The sequence below is a fragment of the Delphinus delphis genome, chromosome 9 (assembly GCF_949987515.2).
Source record: "Delphinus delphis chromosome 9, mDelDel1.2, whole genome shotgun sequence".
Lineage (NCBI taxonomy): Eukaryota > Metazoa > Chordata > Mammalia > Artiodactyla > Delphinidae > Delphinus > Delphinus delphis.
This window is the reverse complement of record NC_082691.1, coordinates 19,662,267-19,680,919: the sequence shown is the minus strand read 5'-3', so window position 1 is coordinate 19,680,919 and position 18,653 is coordinate 19,662,267. Positions and strand designations below refer to the sequence as shown.

Sequence of the window (18,653 nt, the reverse complement as noted above, 5' to 3'; positions counted from 1 at the left end):
TATATTTAAATTATGTTTAAAATGTCAAAGAACCAATAGGAAGAAAGAGATCATTATATATTTCCATAGAGAATAAGGTTATAATCCTGAAGGGAACACAATCCAACGAGCCTGTATGTTATTCACTGGCATTCACGTATCTTCTCTCAACAAACTGAAATATCATGTGGAGTTTTTATATCTGAATAACAAGAGAAATTATGAGAAGTACAAGAAATTAATGGACAGGTACACTGATGACTTCCAGCCTGTGGGAGTAAAAGGAATTAAGAGTTTTTAGAAACTTTAAACTGTTTTAAATTATTCCAACTGAAACTTCATTTCAATCATCAAATATTAACTCAAAGTTAAAATGTCAGCATCTTTCCAAAAATATCTTTTCACCACCACCCACGCACAAGTTGCTCCTAACTTTCCACCTTAGTTCTTTCATAGTTCTTAGGTTGTTTTACTGTGTGAGAAGCTACTCAGATAAGAGTTAACCTGATCCAGTATCCAAAGGTGTTAAATGAATTCCAAGGACAATGAGGCACTTGAGAGGAGCAAAGTGTCTTCAGTAAGAATTTAAGGTTCCAGATTTTTAATACTGGCTGTTGCACTCAACTGGGTTAACCTTCCTCAAGAAGCACAGCTTGTGTCTGACAATGAACATAAGGAACAGACTATCACCGGGATAAATTAAGTCAATTAAGATAACACAAATCTTAAAGGAAACAGTTAAGAGACAGCATGGCGCACTGTTAAATCACGACCTTGGGACTCAGACCACCCCTGTATTACTGCTCAATCACTCATTCCCTAGGCAAGGTACTTAAGCTGCCTGAGCTTCCATTTTCATATCTATAAAAGGGGGACCATATCCATTAGACAGAAATATGGTAAGAATTAGAAATAATGTATGGAAAACTCACAAATACACGGTCTAGCTCACAGGAAATTCAAACTAAATGGTAGAAATGAACTAAGTCAGAAGACTTCTATTGATACTGACTTAATAACCATAACTTATTAAATTTCTAAGTCACTTATTAAATTTCTCTGGGTCTCATTTCCCCCATCTATAATATGAATGGGCTCTACCTGATAAAACTCTGATCCTTTTAATTCTAGACTAATATAGTTTTTAAAAAATCTTTAGTTATAAGAAGAATGGTTTATTTTCAAAAACAGTATTTCTGTTCACAGCCAGTGAACTTAAAGCAATTAAGCACCCCAGAATCCAGAATCCGACAATAATGATGGGCAATCTTACAACCATTTACAGTGAATAATTATGATTGTGAAAAAAAAACAATCAATGAATCAAGCAAGCTTCATGCCCCAGGATAGACCTCTGTTGCCTCACTTGTCTTATCACAGTATGTCTCTCTTGCCTACAAACCATACTTAGCCTCACCAGCAGGAGGCAGCACAGGCTGCAGAGACCCTGGGCTGCCATGGGCTTGACCAGGAGTCAGCGATCAGCGTAGCCACAGAGGGGTCCCTGACGGGGCTGCATCCCACTTAGGGGACGGAGGTCACACCCCGGGGCGGGGCCAGTTTTCTGCGTGTGAGTCAGCAGCAGTGCAGACCTGGAGGCAGAGTCCGGGCTGGGAGCCAGGAGACCGTGCTCTGGTTCAGGAACTGACTAGCTATGGCTCCCCTTCCCTGACCTCAAATTCAGCCAGAAAACAAGGGCTTGGTCAGCACAGTCTCTAACGTTTCTTCTAGGCACCTATGAACCGTGTCAGAGACTGTCTGTTATGGTGTTAACAACATAAACTGGCTCTTCTCCACCTCGGCGTGCTAGAAATAGGTCCTGTCGCAGACATAAAAGGAGGGAGTTGGGAATAATTAATGTGGAGGTTTCACTTGAAGGTGTCTCCCTGGCCTGCTGGCCACCCAGAGCTTCCTCCCAAATTCTAAAATGCACAGAGGAACACAAGGACAGCAACTGTCCACAGTGTCTCCTGACTCTGGTCACAACATGGGCACCTTAACAAAGGACACAGGGCGAGCAGACGGGGCAAGGCCTTGTGACGCAGCGCCGGGGGGTGGGGGTGGGAAACCAGACAGGCAGCACTGCTCCGACACACTGATGCTTGCAGGGGTGGAGCGAGACAGCAGAGGGCTCTCCTCAAGCCAGAAGCTTTGCTACTGGAAAGTGAAGGCACCCACCGGATCTCTCTTCCTCGCTAGGACAGACAGGAGGTAAATGCTACAAGCTGCTCAGACGAGCACATGCCAGACTGAATGGAGAAGTGTGGCGAATACCTGCCTCACTCACAGAGGACTAGAGCCAGGGGACACTGTCCTCATCCGCTCTGTCCCGAAATCGCCCTCTGCTCCTTCTTCTTTCTAACTCTGACTAGTGAGAACTAATGAGAAAATTCAGCAGCTGTACTTCACTCGTGAACATCGTCAGGATGAAAGATAAAACACTGCGCCCAGCGCTGAGGAAGCACAGAGGAATGAGCTGGGAAAGGGGCTCAACTCCCTTGAAGGAGCGACTTCCCCGAATTTCTGAGCTGCATACCCAACATTTTGAGAAGGAGAATTCCAAGTTAGTACAGAATCATATGTACTACCACACTGATCAAATCCAAGAACATAAAAATGTTTACCAACTTAAAATTAATTTTCTATTCTAAAATTGAACAATACTGGCTTGATCATAATGCATTCATTGACAAAAGGACCAGTGAGATCATTTAAATGGTAAATAAATACTAAACGTAGACAAACGTAGAAGTAAACCATTTCCACAAACAGAGACATGAATGCATCCTCTTCACAAGACATGCTGTCATTTAAAATGCTCCCCAGTCTTCCTATGCAGACATTTCACACTACCTGGCAGTCAAGAGCATGGATTCCAGACTGCACCACCTGTATTCCAGTCTTGATTCCCCACAGTAACTGGGGGCCTGTGGAAAACTTTTAACACCTTCCTCAGAGTGAAGGTAAGAACACCTCTGGCCTCACAAAGCTGTGGTGAGGAATAGACAGCATAATACAAAGGAAGCACATAAAACTGTGAATGTCTGAAAGAGCACAATAAATGTTAGTGACAAGCATGATAAGAGAAAGAGTTAATGATAACTCAAAAATCCAGAGCTACACGCTGTACCTACGTATCGTAGCAAAGTCACCAAATTCAGAGCCTTGCCCTTACCAAGCTTCATTTAACGGCAAGCAGCCACTTCTTCACAAGGCTTCTGGACAGGGCAATGAATTAAACCATAAGGTTTTAAAAAGTAAAATATCGGCTACCCTTTCGAGTACAGAAGAAAATAAAAGCCACGTTTAAAGAACAGCAACAGGGACTTCCCTGGTGGCGCAGTGGTTAAGAATCCGCCTGCCAATGCAGGGGACACGGGTTCGAGCCCTGGTCTGGGAAGATCCCACGTACCGCGGAGCAACTAAGCCCGTGCGCCACAACTACTGAGCCTGCGCTCTAGAGCCCATGAGCCACAACTACTGAGCCCACTGCCACAACTACTGAGCCCTCGTGCCACAACTACTGAGCCCTCGTGCCACAACTACTGAAGTCTGCATGCCTAGAGCCCGTGCTCCACAAGAGAAGCCACCGCAATGAGAAGCCCATGCACTGCAACGAAGAGTAGCCCCCGCTCGCCCAACTAGAGAAAGCCCGTGCGCAGCAACGAAGACCCAACGCAGCCAAAAATAAATAAGTTAATTAATTAAAAAAATATAAAGAACAGCAACAGCATTTTAAAACCCCATCACCTGTGGCACACCTTGAATGCACCACAAATAACAAACACTGACAACACAGCACCCTTTTTCTTCTTTCGGCTTTAGAAATAAAAGCTAAACATAAAATAGACTTCAATAAAGCTGATTTTAAAAGAAAAAGAAATGAAAACTGGGGGGCAAATACACCCCACGCCTGAGGCCACAGAAGCAGCCTGGAGGAGGCAAGGGGTGTCTTCACCACGATCACCAGAAACCAGAGGATGGCCCTTCCTGACCCTGCACAAGGTCACCAGGGCGAAACAAGGAGAGTTAAGAACTGATCAAAAGATTGATAACAGTGTATAGGAAACCCTGGAAAAGCAAGTGATTCAACTGTGCTGCGACTTTTCAAAAATAAGTGGGAACCTTTATCTGCAAACCCTTCAGATCCCAGAAAGGTCAGCCACTTTGTACAGTAAGAATAAGAGGAACATACATTTCTTCTTTCATTTAGGGAAAGCTAACCTCTCAGAAACGTTTCTTGACTTCCTACGACGTGAAGGAAGCTACAAAGAGATGTGAAACCTACAATACGTGATCTGGGACTCCCGGTGCTCAGAGTATGCAGCTGGGGAGACAGGATGGCTACTCTGTGCTGGTAACCATGCTGAAAGCTTTATCAGCAGTCCCTCCAAACTCATCTGCACAATAAAGCCACAAATTACGCATTATCATCCTGATGTGACAAATGCGGACACAGGCTTACAGAAGTTAAGTAATTTGATCAGGGTCACAAAGTAGTAAGTGCCAAAGTTAGAATGTGAAATTAAGTCTATTGCCAAGATTTAGGTGTACTCATTACACTTTCCTCTATTCCAGTGGTTCAACTAAGAGTTCGCATGCCACAACTAGAGAAGCCTGCTCGCCGCATCAAAAGATCCTGCGTGACGCAGATAAGACCCAATGCAGCCAAATAAATACATAAATATTAAAAAAAAAAAAAAGAATTCTGGATCAAGGTCTGTATTTCAGGTCTAGAACCCCCAGGCAGGTCTACCTCAAGCTCTGGGTCTGAGGACAAGGAATGGGCTCCAAACCAACTAGTCCTCTTCTCAAGCAAACCAAGCAACCTCCCTGATATTACTTACTCTGCAGAAATATGCATGGTAATTATCCATTATATCAGAATAGGCAATCCAGAATAAAGCATATCTGCAATTTTCCTAATTTAGGCTCTAAGGGCAATGAGTCAAAGACTGGTATGTTCCATGCAGAAAACTGAATCTGGTAAACATTTCTAATTAGAAGGAAATCTTCCATATGTGTGTACTTCCATTCTATAAATATCTGCTGCAGCATCAACACTGAACCACACACTAACGGAAGGTTTTCTATTGTCAAGGCAATTGAACGAAGTACAAATACAATACTCCATATATAACTTAAACATTCCTTAAATTACCTTCCATTTATCCTTCATCCAAATACTTAGAAATAGCAAATAAACACAACAATACATTATATGTTTTTTTCTGTATTATTTTCTAAGGAACTAAGTGGGACATTTCGTAGTAATGATACTGGATAAAACAATTTCTCATTTTACTGTATCACTTACCTGAAAAAAGATCCATATGCCAAAAGAAATATATGCTTGACATTTACATATTACTCCCTTTACAAGACAGAATGGCTTATTATTAACTAAATACAAAATTGATTTAATAAGTTCAAAATGTTATGCACTGTAATATATGTATTTATTTCTAAAACTGGAGAGAGAGATATATATGTGCGCATGCTTCTTTTGTTTTGTTTTTGTTTTTTTTGCGGTACGCGGGCCTCTCACTGTTGTGGCCTCTCTCGTTGCGGAGCACAGGCTCTGGACGCGTAGGCTCAGCGGCCATGGCTCACAGGCCCAGCCGCTCCGCGGCATGTGGGATCTTCCCGGACCGGGGCACAAACCCGTGTCCCCTGCATCGGCAGGCGGACTCTCAACCACTGCGCCACCAGGGAAGCCCGTGCATGCTTTTTTTTGTTTGTCTTTTTTTAAGACAGGAATTCGTGTTGAAAGGCTAGCCAGTTAGGTATTGGGAGCTGGGGGCTGCCGTCATAAGCCTCACCTGTCGAATAATGCTCTTCACACAACGTACTGGGAGGCCTTGGTAGTTGGATTTTATGATCCACTTGAGGAGATGGTGGCCAAGCACTTCAAAGACCATGCAGACATCTGGGACAGGGTTAAGGATCATTTCTGGATACATTTCCTGCAGTGACGGAATTACTAAAAGCAGCATCATTGTGGCCCTTGGCAAAACAATTACTTCTTTATAAAATACAACTTCAATACTATCAATAATACCAGAAGTGGTCATTTGCTGTTCCTCACCTAAATAGAAAGATCTAACATATACTAAGTACCTACCATGCGCCATACATGATTTAATGTGTACTCATAACAACATAAGGAATGAGGAGAGTAAACCTCGGGGAGTTTAAAGAACCCTCCTGCCTGACACCACCCAAAGGTGGCAGAGTCATGACTCAACCCCACACTTACGCACGCTCTCAAGCACACTTCTTCTGACAATCAGCCTTAACGAAAATGAGCAGGACTGAAACCTCACAGAAACTGATGAGGAAAAGAATAGAGAACTCTCCCGCCTTAAGTGTCCTGCCTGCCTACCTAAATTTCTATCCTATACATCACATAAAACACTTTATAAAACAGAAATTTACCAAACACAGTGAAGACATTTAATCTTTTCCTTCAACAGTATCTTTCACTGGGTCACTAGATCAATTTTTAAGTTTTTAAGGATGTATGATCACAAGACATGGCATGGCCATTAAGACCAACCTATAATAATGAAATCTCAGAAATCTGGGTTTTGTTTTGTTTTGTTTTTTAATAGAAATTCTAGTCAACCACTGACCCTCCAGAACTGTGAGCCACCAAATCCCCTCATATAAATATATTCATGTCATTCATACAGAAAGATTTTAAATGGCTCTGAAACCCTCTGAGAATATTTTGTTCAGCCCTGGAGACCTACATACAGGCCTATAAGAAGGTCAGATGAGTTAATATTTTTTACAATATCTGGATCTACCACATCATCATAATAACTATTGCTTTAAATATCTTTAATAAAAATAAGAAAAATATTTCTATGACACTGGACAGCGTATGTGCTACAGACTTAGGCATAGATGATCTAAAGCTAGAAGTTCCTTACTATTTCCCAAGCTCATTAAAAAAATGGCAACTAAGGTCTAAAGTTAGTAGCAGGCATAGAGCCAAAGCCCATGGCTTCTAAATTATGACCTGAGTGTTCTCAAAGCATTCACATATCTGGACTACTTAACAGTAGAAATAGCCACTGGAACATATTCAATATATATCAAAAAAAAATCCCTCCATTTACCTACAAATCAGGTGTTTTCTCCAAAGAAACCCTCTATCAGCTGTCTTAAGAACTGCCTCCCAGATCTGATGCAAGAGGAAGGGCTACCCTGCCTGCACATAAACAAACAGGCTCACTTGGAGACCAGGCGCAGAGAAGGACCAGCTCTATCTTTCTATCGATCAAGAGGGGAAAATGTACTTTGCAGCTAGCAGAAAGGATCTTGAGGCAAAGGGTGAGGTAACATCAGCAGTCACCAGAACTTGCTAGTATCCTCAAATCTGATCTCTAGAAGAAATATAAAAACCTCCACAAATACATAGGGTGTGAAGAAAGTGCTTCCCTATGGGATTAAGTCTTAGTAGATGCAGAAACAGGCTGTCATTCTGGGGTGTAAGCTGGGAGAAGGCTTTGTCCTCAGGTTCTGGAGCTTGAACAGGTCAAATATCAAAATGTTGGATCTGTTCCAAACATGATAAAGGAAAGAATAAAAGATCAGGAAGGAGGAGAAGAGCCTGGCTCTTGACGCACACCCGGCACTCACCAGTCACAAGATAATGAATACACAGTTCGGTATTCCTGAACCTTGGGGAATGAAAGTATTGCTTAGATCAGGCCCATACAGGGCTATCTCAGAGGATCCAATACTAAAATATGGAAACAGCATTCTGGAAACTAAAGGCATTATCTCTTCTCTCCGCTTCTGCCAAAAGCTCTGAGCTACACGTTATTCTGCTGTCACTGCGACCTCTGGGGCTGTCCTTTACCAATGCCCTGGGCAGGAGGAGGGTAAAGATAAGAGCTCCTTCCACACTACCCCCATTCACTTCCTCCTGAGCCCTCCCTCCCCCAAAACTACTAAGCATGCAAACAATATAACAGCAGCCCAATTAAAACTGACATCCTCAAAAGAGAAAGGGAGGTCATGAGATGCCCTTGCTCCACTTGTAGGACACACTTCTTTTCCAGAATCAGAAGTAAGGCCTCCCTATTCAAAAAGCAAAAGGAACAATTCACCTTATAACTAAGAAACTTTCATCTTTCAAGAATCATATAACACGAAGACGCTAGAGCCTGCATGTGGAGAGTGAATCAGCAAACACAAGTGTATAGGGCTTAAAATATTTCCACTTTTTAAAAGTAAAAAGAAAAACTAGAGTATAATTCAGCCATTAGGAAGCAACAGAACCATCAGAAAGGATACGTATTCCATTCATGCCTGAAATTTTGAAGTCATCGATTAGCTGTACCACCATGTCTTTATTTGGGTCAGTGGGATCACTTTCTCGAACCTATGGAGAGAAAAATGAATTCAAGAACAGAAGTGTTTAAGACTGAAAGTCATTTCCATTGTACCAACCAAAACTGTTTAATAAATGTTGTAAAAAATAAAAGATTCAGTATTTGAACTTACAAATAATAAATTCAATTAATTTAGTAAAACCCAGAAAAATCCCTCCGTGAAATTTCATCATTAACCTTTCTGATATCATTCACATTTTTGTAGTACTTACACATTTGAGCAATTTTATTTCATCCAAGGCTGTCTCTGTATAATGCTGGGCACTTTTTACAACTTTCATTGCAACAAATCTTTTTCCCCTTAAAAAAAAAATGCATTAAAAAAAATTTTAACAGAAGTGATCATTTATAATAACTCTAATAAACTAGACTAATAAACTAGACATCATAATGAACTCTAATAAACTCCAATAAACAGCGACTTTCAATAAGCTTTCCTTTAAAATAGTACTTTTCAAATTGTGGGGTTACAGTAAAGCAGTGGGTTCATGTATCAATCTCTTCTTTGCTTTGTGTTTTTGTTTTGTCCTCATAAAAATCAAGTCGACTAGATAGATGTCAGAGTTCATCACATATGGTTAAGATCAAGTATTATAACACTTTTGTTTCAATTCACACACACACTACACATGTGTACGTGTACTCTAAGGATGCAGTTTCATATTATGGGTCATGGCTTTCAAAAAGAGTTGAAACCCACTGACTGGAAAGGCCTAAACATTATTATTTTATATTTGAATGTTTTTCTGGTATGGATGAATTACTAGAAAAACAATATGACCCGAGTGTAGCGCAATTACAATGAATAAGCCTCAGATATAAAGGCAGAAGAAAATTAATATTTAAAGATGACAGGCAAATGAACTTCAAAGTGAGAGGGGCAAGTCTGGGGTGGGGCAGGCCTGTGCTGTGCGCTTTACATGCCACAACAGAAGCAGGTGTGCTCCTCAGCCTTAGCTTGTTGTAAAATAAAGATGTTTTGAACCAGACCAGGAATCAAAAGCACGAATGACAAGGAACACTTACTGCATATCCCAGCACAGCCAGACAGTAGAGAAGTGTCCCCATCCTAGCTTCCTAATAACATGATACCGGCCATTGAAGAGGTCTCCAATTTTCACTGGATGATAGCCACCTTTTATTATTTAAAAGAAAGAAAGAAAAAAATTAAATTTCAGAAAACTAGCAATGGAAACTCGTTCTTCCTTGTCAGTTCCTGATACCATTAAATAAAACTCTAAATAATAAAATCAGATTTAAAGACATGTTTAATAATACAACATTTTTTCAAGACTACCTTTCATCAAGAGAAAAATGCCCCCTATGTCTTTCTTTTAGGCTTTTTTTTTTTTAATTTAACTTAGAAAAGCAATGAACCACCCAGCACGCTGTAACAATAACTGGAGGTTTTATCTGTAAGTCTAGCTGTACATAATATGTATATTCTAGCTCTTGACATTTCTAAACAATCTTTTTTCTTCTAAGCAACAAGTTAAATGCAAATCTTTCGGGGTCAGTATAACACAACTCACCGAAACAAAGGATGTGGACTCTGCAGAGTTGCGCATACACCAAGAGTTTATGCATAGCCAACAAGGAATTATATAATATATGACACTTTACCCACCAAAAGAACTTACTGCTCTCACCACTCTTCCTCAGCCTAAAGCTCCTGCCAGGAAACAGGTTGGAGAGCAAGAGAGAGCACCCAGTGTTAAGGTTGACTTTTGGGGAGGTAAGGACGCTTCACAGGCATCTAAAAGACCTTCACTTGACATCATCAACAAAATAAGCAGGGTACAAAGTAGCATGCGTAATATGATACCATTTTTTGTGAAACACACAAGAAAAAGTCTGGGAAGATAAGATGTTAGCAGCAAACATCTCTGGATATTAAATTACTCTTTTATTCTTTTTATTTCTATTTTACTTTATTCGTTCTATATCTCTTCCAATTATTTCCTTAAAAAATACTTTTCTACATTTCATTCTTTAACATCTACTGCTCTATTTATTGCAAAAATGTTCTCACTTTTTACATCTGCAGAATTCTTACAAATCACTCAAGAAAGACATGGATGTTTCGTGCCTAGTGTTGAGAGGCTCAAAGCAGGAAGCATCTAAATCACATCCTCCACTATATCTAACAGAGGGCCAGGAGTAGCAGTTCAAGAAGTATTATGAATGCTGATGAATATTTAAACTGTGTTGAATTAGTAAAGCAGGAATTTGACCAGATACTAACTTTCTATGATTCTTACTCTCATACCACACTTGCTTTTCCTGGATTTTAATATCAAGGTCTATAACAACAATTTGGGCAAAAGACATAACTGAAATAGTAAATTAGGAATAAAATATAGCAAATTATTAAATGAATGAATGGGTGTTAACTAAACTTATTGTGGTAATCATTTCTCAATATATAGATGTCAAGTCGTTAGGCTGTACTGCTTAAACTCACACAGTGCTTAAGTCAATTCCATCTCAATAAAACTGGAAGAGAAAATGGCTTATTACTTACATACAAGGCTAAACCAAAAATAAAGTGGGCTCTGAGTTCACAACAGTGTTTAAATCATTCAAATTAACAATGAAAAGGACCAAAAGAAATCTACCATTATTCAAGTAAAATTTGGGATACTGTGCTAAGCACTTTCTTTTCAAAACCAGGATCCATGAAACAAAAGTAAACTGAAACATGCTGCAGACTTCCCACACGGGGAGGGAGCAGGGGCGGGGAAGGAAGAAGGGAGAAGTTCTGCCTGGGAAATGCTTAGCTGAACAAAGCAAGCAGATTTCTTGACCAAAGTGGTTCTCAGAGCCCAGTGTCTTAACACACAGTGGGAACCTCCAAGAAAACAGGATGCTACAAATTCCAGACAGGTCTGCTCACAAAACCATTTCTTCAAGGAATTAGCCACATTTCACAGCACAAAGTATTTAGGAAACACTCAGGTCTACTGTTTCTTACAACATGTGTTATTATTTCTACACTGCTGAAGTGGGCAAAAGTCTCAGAGATAGTAAGTAGTCAGTTCAGGGCTGCAAACTGGGTCTGACTCCAAAGACCACCACACTCTGTGCACCAGTAAGAAATGCACTCCATTTTTAATACCCAGAAGACCATTTCCTGGTCTTACTAAACAGGAACACTTGATAGTTTAATTGAAAGCTACTTACCACTTAATTGCATATTATTGCTAACATGAAGGTTTCTAAATTTAAAACTAATTTAATTATGCATAAAGAGAAGAAACCTCTACCGCTATTTTATGTTTCAGATTTGAATTCTTGAACAGCCAGAGTGTGTACATGTGACCTAAGATAGACAAGCACTATTTCCAGTGTAGTCACAGCATAAGAACAGCCCTTCCTTTTCTCAACGGGACTGAAGTTGAACAAAAGAAATTACTTAGTCCAGTTATTTCAAGAGCCCTCACACTGAGAATACTGTGCCAGAAAATAGGCCAACTAACAAGAGGTGCATAAAAGTAAAACTTAAACACAAATATAAAAACAACTGAAAGCACTAAACATATCCTAAGTTGGTTTTTTTTTTGTTTTTTTTTTTTTGGCCTTGCCGCGCAGCATACAGGATCTTATTTCCCAGACCAGGGATTGTACCCACGCCCCCTGCATTGGACGTGTGGAGTCTTAACCACTGGACTGCCAGGGAAGTCCCAAACACATCCTAATTTTTATTTTGAAAATCTGACGTACACAATTTCAAATCTGCAGTCCACATATTGTCACATCCTAACCCCCAGATTTCTACAGGAAATGACAGTCTTTCCGAACATTTTTCAATCTCTTCTCAAAGAACAGTAACTAACACTCAGGCTACCAGAGGGCGGAGCACATCTCCCCAAGGCAGACCACACCAACTGCTTCAACATCCAGGGAATTAAGAGAAAACGGATACTCTTCTCCAATTCCCTCAACTTAGCAAACAACACATGCCACGATGGCTATTAGCAGAGGATACCCTGTGGCCCACAACACTGTCCACACAAAAGGAATCCTAAGACCAGCCAAAGACTAGACAAGGCCCCCTCCTTCCGCTTCTTCACCATCAGTCAGTACAGAAGCACAGGACAACAGCAGTGCCACAGAAGGACCCTGCTGATGGCATCAAGCAGAGAACCAGTTAGGGTCCAGCAGTTGAGGACTACCCTTGACTTAGGGCTTTGGTTGATACAATTGTACCTCACTACTTATACTATTTAATATAAAAATCATGCATTTATCACTTAAAAGTTTTCTTCTTTTTCTTTTTTTAATTTGGCTGTGCCACAACTCTTACAAGATCTTAGCTCCCCGACTAGGGATTGAACCCACGCCCTCGGCAGTGAAAGTGCAGAATCCCAACCACTGTACTGCTAGGTAAGTCCCCAAAGTTTTCCTTTTATTCTTAAAAAGTAAATGTTAGATTGGATTACAAACACATGAGAGCAAGAATGGATTGTTAAGCAGTTTTTAAGTTCACTCTGACTCCTATCTCCCAAGCACACCCAAAAAAACTAAAACTAAATCTCTACCTATACCGTTTATAAGGCTTCAAAGAAGACAATTCTGAAACTATCCTTCTTAGCTGTTTTGGGGGAATTGTTGGCCAAGATAAAGATGACTCCCTTTTCCTTGCTGAGCAAAAAACAGGTTCAATTTGAACAGTAAATTGAAAGTTCAGAACTCTCTCACAGACAACAGTCTGGAAGAATTTTCAGCAAAGTCTCTATTTTCTAGCAAAAAATATTAGGTAACATTTTCTTTCACTGACCCTAGTTTCTTAGCCCTCTGATGGTGATGTTTCAAATTAAACAACATATAAAAACGATAATACATCATGACCAAGTGGGGTCTATTCCAAGAATGAAAACTTGTTTAACATTAAAAAATCAACAGATGTAATTCACCATAATTAACACTAAAAAAAAGAAAAACTATATAGCAGATCAACAAACATACAGAAAACATTTCACGATATCCAACATGCATTCCCAATGAAAATTCTCAACAAAGCAGGACTAGAAGAACACCTATGAAAAATCTACAGGTAACATCAGTCCTAATGGTGAAAGACTGAATGCTTCCCCCACCTAAGATCAGGAACAAGGTAAGTATGCCTGCTCTCCCTACTTCTATTCAACACTGGCCTGGAAGCTCTAGTCGGCACAATCAGACAAAATAAATAAATAAAAAGGTACCCAGACTGGAAAGTAAGAACTATCCACAGCCGAGCAGGAGCCTATGGGGCCGTCCCAAGACAGACCCCTCCCCCACATCCTCTGCAGCAGCTCCTCTCTGAAGTACCAGATAATAGTATCTCATGCATACTTCCTGAGTTTTTCAGATGCTAAAACCACCAACAAACGTTAGAAATTAACCACCTGATGATCGTGAGCAGGTAGCCTCCAGACTTTCTGCCGCCTAAGGAGTGATCATCATCAACCCATCAGAGAACTGTGCATGAGCTGATCACATACCCTGGGATGCCCCTTCCTTACCTTTCCTTAAAAAAATGCATTGCTGAAATTTCTCAGGGAGTTTGGGGGTTTTTTGAGCTTGAGCCACCCGTTCTCCTTGCTCAGCCCTGCAATAAACCTTTCTCTACTTGAAAGGTTTCTCAAACTCGACGTTTCTGCTTGACTGGCCTCACTGTGTGTCGGGGACATGAACTTGCACTCAGTAACATACCTCTATTCATAGACAACCTGATTGTCTACATGAAAAAGCTTAAGGAAGCTGCAAAAAAGCTACTAAAACTAACGAGTGAAGAGAGTAGCAGGATATAAGCTCAAGATATAATAATCAGTTGTATTTCTACATACCAGCAATAAACAATGTGAAACTGAAATCTTAAAAACAGACTTAGGGATTTCCCTGGTGGCGCAGTGGTTAAGAATCTGCCTGCCAATGCAGGGAACACAGTTCGAGCCCTGGTCTGGGAAGATCCCACATGCCACGGAGCACCTAAGCCCGTGGGCCACAACTACTGAGCCTGCGCTCTAGAGCCCGTGAGCCACAACTACTGAGCCCGCGTGACAAAATTACTGAAGCCTGTGCACCTAGAGCCCGTGCTCCACAACAGAAACCACGGCACTGAGCCCATGCACCACAACAAAGCGCAGCCCCTGCTCACTGCAACTAGAGAAAGCCCGCACACAGCAACAAAGACCCAGCACAGCAAAAAATATATATATATAATGTATATAAAATATATATATATAAAATATATATATATAAAATACACACACACACACACACACACCCTTAGGGAACTTCCCTGGTGGTCCAGTGGCTAAGACTCCACACGCTCCCAATGCAGGAGGCCCGGGTTCGATCCTTGGTCAGGGAACTAGATCCCACATGCTGCAACTAAGAAATTGAATGCCACAACTAAAGATCCTGTGTGCCACAATTAAGACTTGGTGCAGCCAAAATAAATAAATAAATTAAAGTTAAAAAAAAAATCTGTGTGTACACACACACACACACACACTTAGGAATAAATCTAACCAAAGATGGGAATGGGACTTCCCTGGTGGTCCAATGGTTAGGACTCGGCGTTTTTTCCCAGCTGTGGTCTGGGTTCAACCCCTGGTCAGGGAACTAAGATCCTGCAAGCTGTGTAGTGAGGCCAAAAAAAAAAAAAAAAAAAGTAAAAGGATTAAAGAAACATAATAATCAATGTAATGGGTATATGCTAATTGTCCTAAATTTAAAAAGGAAAAAAACGTGTAAAAGTCATTTCTTAAGACAATTAGGTAAATTTAAATAAGAAAGGAATTTTAGATGACGTTACCGAATAATGCAGTTTCTTCCGTGTAACACAATGATATCATGGTTACACAATAGGAGAATGCACTTTTTCTTAGATGTTTGCTGAGAATTTGGGAAGTAAAATGTCATGATGTTTTAACTTCTTTTTAGGTAATGCAGCAAAGAAAAATGCATATACATCACACATGTATATAATAAAGCAAATTAAGAGAAAATGTAAGTCATTCCTCAACAATGCTAAAATAGATGAAATGCAGTAATTCCCTATATTATCCCTTCAAAACTACTTTACGTTTGAGAATTTCCACAATAAAGAAGAACGTTATTTTTAACCTGCCTCTTTCTTACAAGTTCCAAAGGTGTGGTGGTGAGAGCAGCTGTCTGGACGACACAATCACAGAGCAGGCGGAGACCAGCTCCAACCGCTGGGGGGCAGGAGAGAGAGGCCCCGCAGCCCGACTGGAAAATGCATGTGGGCGGGACCCCAAGCGCTCCGAAACAAACTCTGAAAAGGAGGTTGAAGGGGAAGCTGAAATGAGAAGCCTGCTCAGGGCCCACTCTAGGCTCGTGGCACTCAGGGTGTCATTTAAGGCAGCAACACGGGACGCTGTGCTATCGCTTCTATCGAACGCGGGTCGGAGGCGGGGCGGGGCTGCTCACCGCCGGCCAGCGTACAGGGGGACGGAAGCCTTAGCGCCGGGATTAGAACCGGGCTCTGAGGGATTCTCAACACTGCGCTCTTTCTACTCTACCACGACTAAGTATTCACCCCGCCGCTAAAATGTGTGCGCCTTTTCTTTATGACTAGGATTAAAGTATGGATTAATTGTATGGCGTTGTGAATGAATAGAGAAAAACTCTGAAATAAAATTAAAACTGCCATTAAGTAGTATCTATTTTCCCAGTACAAGATAAGCAGTTGGAAATGGTTTGTCTGTCAACGATACCTAAGAATCTATTGTAACTGACCTTCATGAACAAAATTTTACAACCGTTCTTTAGTAACCATAATTTAGGTTACAAAACATATGAAAATAAATTACTGCTTTAAAATTTTATCATGCATAAACTTGCTAGTGTTTGACAGCCACATCACACTTAACAGTTGTGAAAAATATGTTGGTAAAGGACATCAACTAAAAATGTTGAAATTAAGAAAACACTATTCTCCTGATTAGTAATTTAAAGTAAAATTTAGATCATGGGCACCTCATTAGAAACATTAATAATAATGCTAAATATAAAAAGCCAGGGGCTTCCCTGGTGGGCCAGTGGTTAAGACTCCGGGCTTCCACTGCAGGGGACGCGGGTTCGATCCCTGGTTGGGGAGATAAGACCACGCGGTTCTGCATGCCATGTGGTGGTACAGCACACACACACACACACACACACACACACACACACAAAAGCAGCAGGAATAAGGTATAAAAAATAACCCTAGTATCTACCAAAAAACTAAGCAATAATGAAGCCTATAACACAACTGTTAAACTCCCTTCAAACTGGGGGAGATTCAATCAAAAACTTAATTTAAAAACTCTTGAATGTAAATTAATCTGTTATTACATCAAGTATTTCCTATAACACTAATGAATGGGAGAGAGCTGTAGAGGCAAAATCAGAGCAAAGACAGATGCTCCAAAGACAGAGGATCCCTATTTATCTATGACCTTAAAGAGGTAACAACAAAAATTACTTGAATGTAAGATAAATACGATGGATGGAGAAACAGTTTTTGCAGTTGGGCTACAGAGATCGGAGTAAACAGACTGAGACACCTTGAACATTTGAAATGTTAATACAAAGGCCAACTAATAATTTCAAGCCCTTGCCTCCTGCCAATTACTTGTACAGATTTGTGCTTAAATTCAGGGATGCTGACTTGAACCACAGCAGTGGCACTTACTAGTTAGTGACATTGAGCAAACTACTTTACTTCTCTGGGTACCTGCCCCTACATCTCACTCCCTCAGAATATCTGGGCACATGTTAAGTGCCACGCTAAGTGTTTACTCTGTTTGGCCACTACCCAAATCCACTGTGACTAATGACACATAATGGGTCAGCAGGCCAGGGTTATGGGTACTACCTACAGCTATTTAAGATGGTATAACTAAGTGGCCCAAAGTGTAATCTAAATCATTATCACAGCCCAATCAGCAAAAGGTGTTTGATACTCCAGATATGATGATGATCTATAGCTGTCAAACGTCAAAAAAAGAAAGGAAAAGAAACAAATTAATTAACTCATCTTTTTTCTTTTCTTTTTTTGTTGACGTATAACTAACCTACAACACTATGTTATGTTAGTTCCAGGTACACAACATAATGATTCGATATTTCTATTTACTACAAAATGACCACCACAATTAATTCATCTTTTTATGATTTATTCAAACATTGAAATATTCTTAAAAGAGAATTAAGACTTTCAGCATTCAAGTATAAGGTCACCTCACAAGAGATAAGGCTGTGGCTTACCACAATCTTACACAGACTGTGGCTTCTCTCCTGGGTGCTCTCTCTACCTCTCCTTCTGCCAAGCTGGCTACTTTGCTATGAGCAGCCCTGTGAGGAGGCCCATGTGGCAAGGAGCTGGGGCCTCCCAACAACCTCCTGAGTGAGCAAAAGCAGGGAAATGAAGCAGATCCTTCAGGCTGGTCAAACCTTCTGCTGACAGCAGCCCCAGCTCACAGCTTGAGAGAACCAGGTCCAGATCAACCATATTTCTGCACATGTTTTGAACACAGACGTCGATGGCCTTTGTGAAGAGCCTTAAGAGTTGTGCAAGATGTACAAGTTTAGACTTTCATCCTTATTTGTGAAAAGAAATTTAACAAGACAGTATATCCTTAGTAGATCTCCCTTCCTCTTACGACCAGATGAGGAAAAGTGAACTAATAATCTAAACATAATATCATACCACATAAAGACACTGCCAAGAGAATTGTATAGTTGAAAAATTATATTTTTATTACACTGCAAAACTAAAATGTGTAGTACTTAAGGCAAGCTGGTAAGAAGGATATCGAGCTGTGAAAATATCTGTAAGATGCTGAACTCAGCAATCACGGGATCCACAAACATTTAAGAGGTTAAAGTACACTAACAGCTCCATACGTTTACAAAGTTGGAATCTGATTCTAGACAGTATCAAATAAAATTAAGGATTTCTTCTGCCTTTATGATCAGTAATCTAGATTTCTTCTCATTTTAGTACTGCAATTTTAGAGCTATAAGCAAAATTTTTCTAAAATACATTGATACTGACAGAAAAGACCTTCAAGGATTGACAGAGCCCACAGTGGAAATGCAATTCACATTCTGGGGGGCAAGCCAGAATCTAAAAGCCTAATCTCTACATTCTACAGTCTAGAAGATTCCTGAATCATTTCTTAATCCAGTGAAAAGGCTTCAGAACAGTGTTAAATGAACTTTGGGGGTTGGCAGGAGTCCTTAAAATGCACAAGGAGTTACCATCAA

General features: G+C 40.4%; 1 protein-coding gene across 3 annotated transcripts in view; it reads right to left on the bottom strand.

The window, feature by feature from the left end:
• SRPK2 (SRSF protein kinase 2) overlaps positions 1-18,653 on the bottom strand; it is a 224,331-nt gene that overhangs the window by 34,032 nt on the left and 171,646 nt on the right. For all 3 annotated transcript variants that reach the window (XM_060020283.1, XM_060020281.1, XM_060020282.1), the window contains exons 5-8: positions 9,414-9,522; positions 8,600-8,687; positions 8,290-8,377; positions 5,802-5,908 (exon numbers count right to left, since the gene is read on the bottom strand). In XM_060020283.1, coding sequence (XP_059876266.1) covers positions 5,802-5,908; positions 8,290-8,377; positions 8,600-8,687; positions 9,414-9,522 — 392 coding nt within the window. The remainder of the gene's footprint in view (positions 1-5,801; positions 5,909-8,289; positions 8,378-8,599; positions 8,688-9,413; positions 9,523-18,653) is intronic.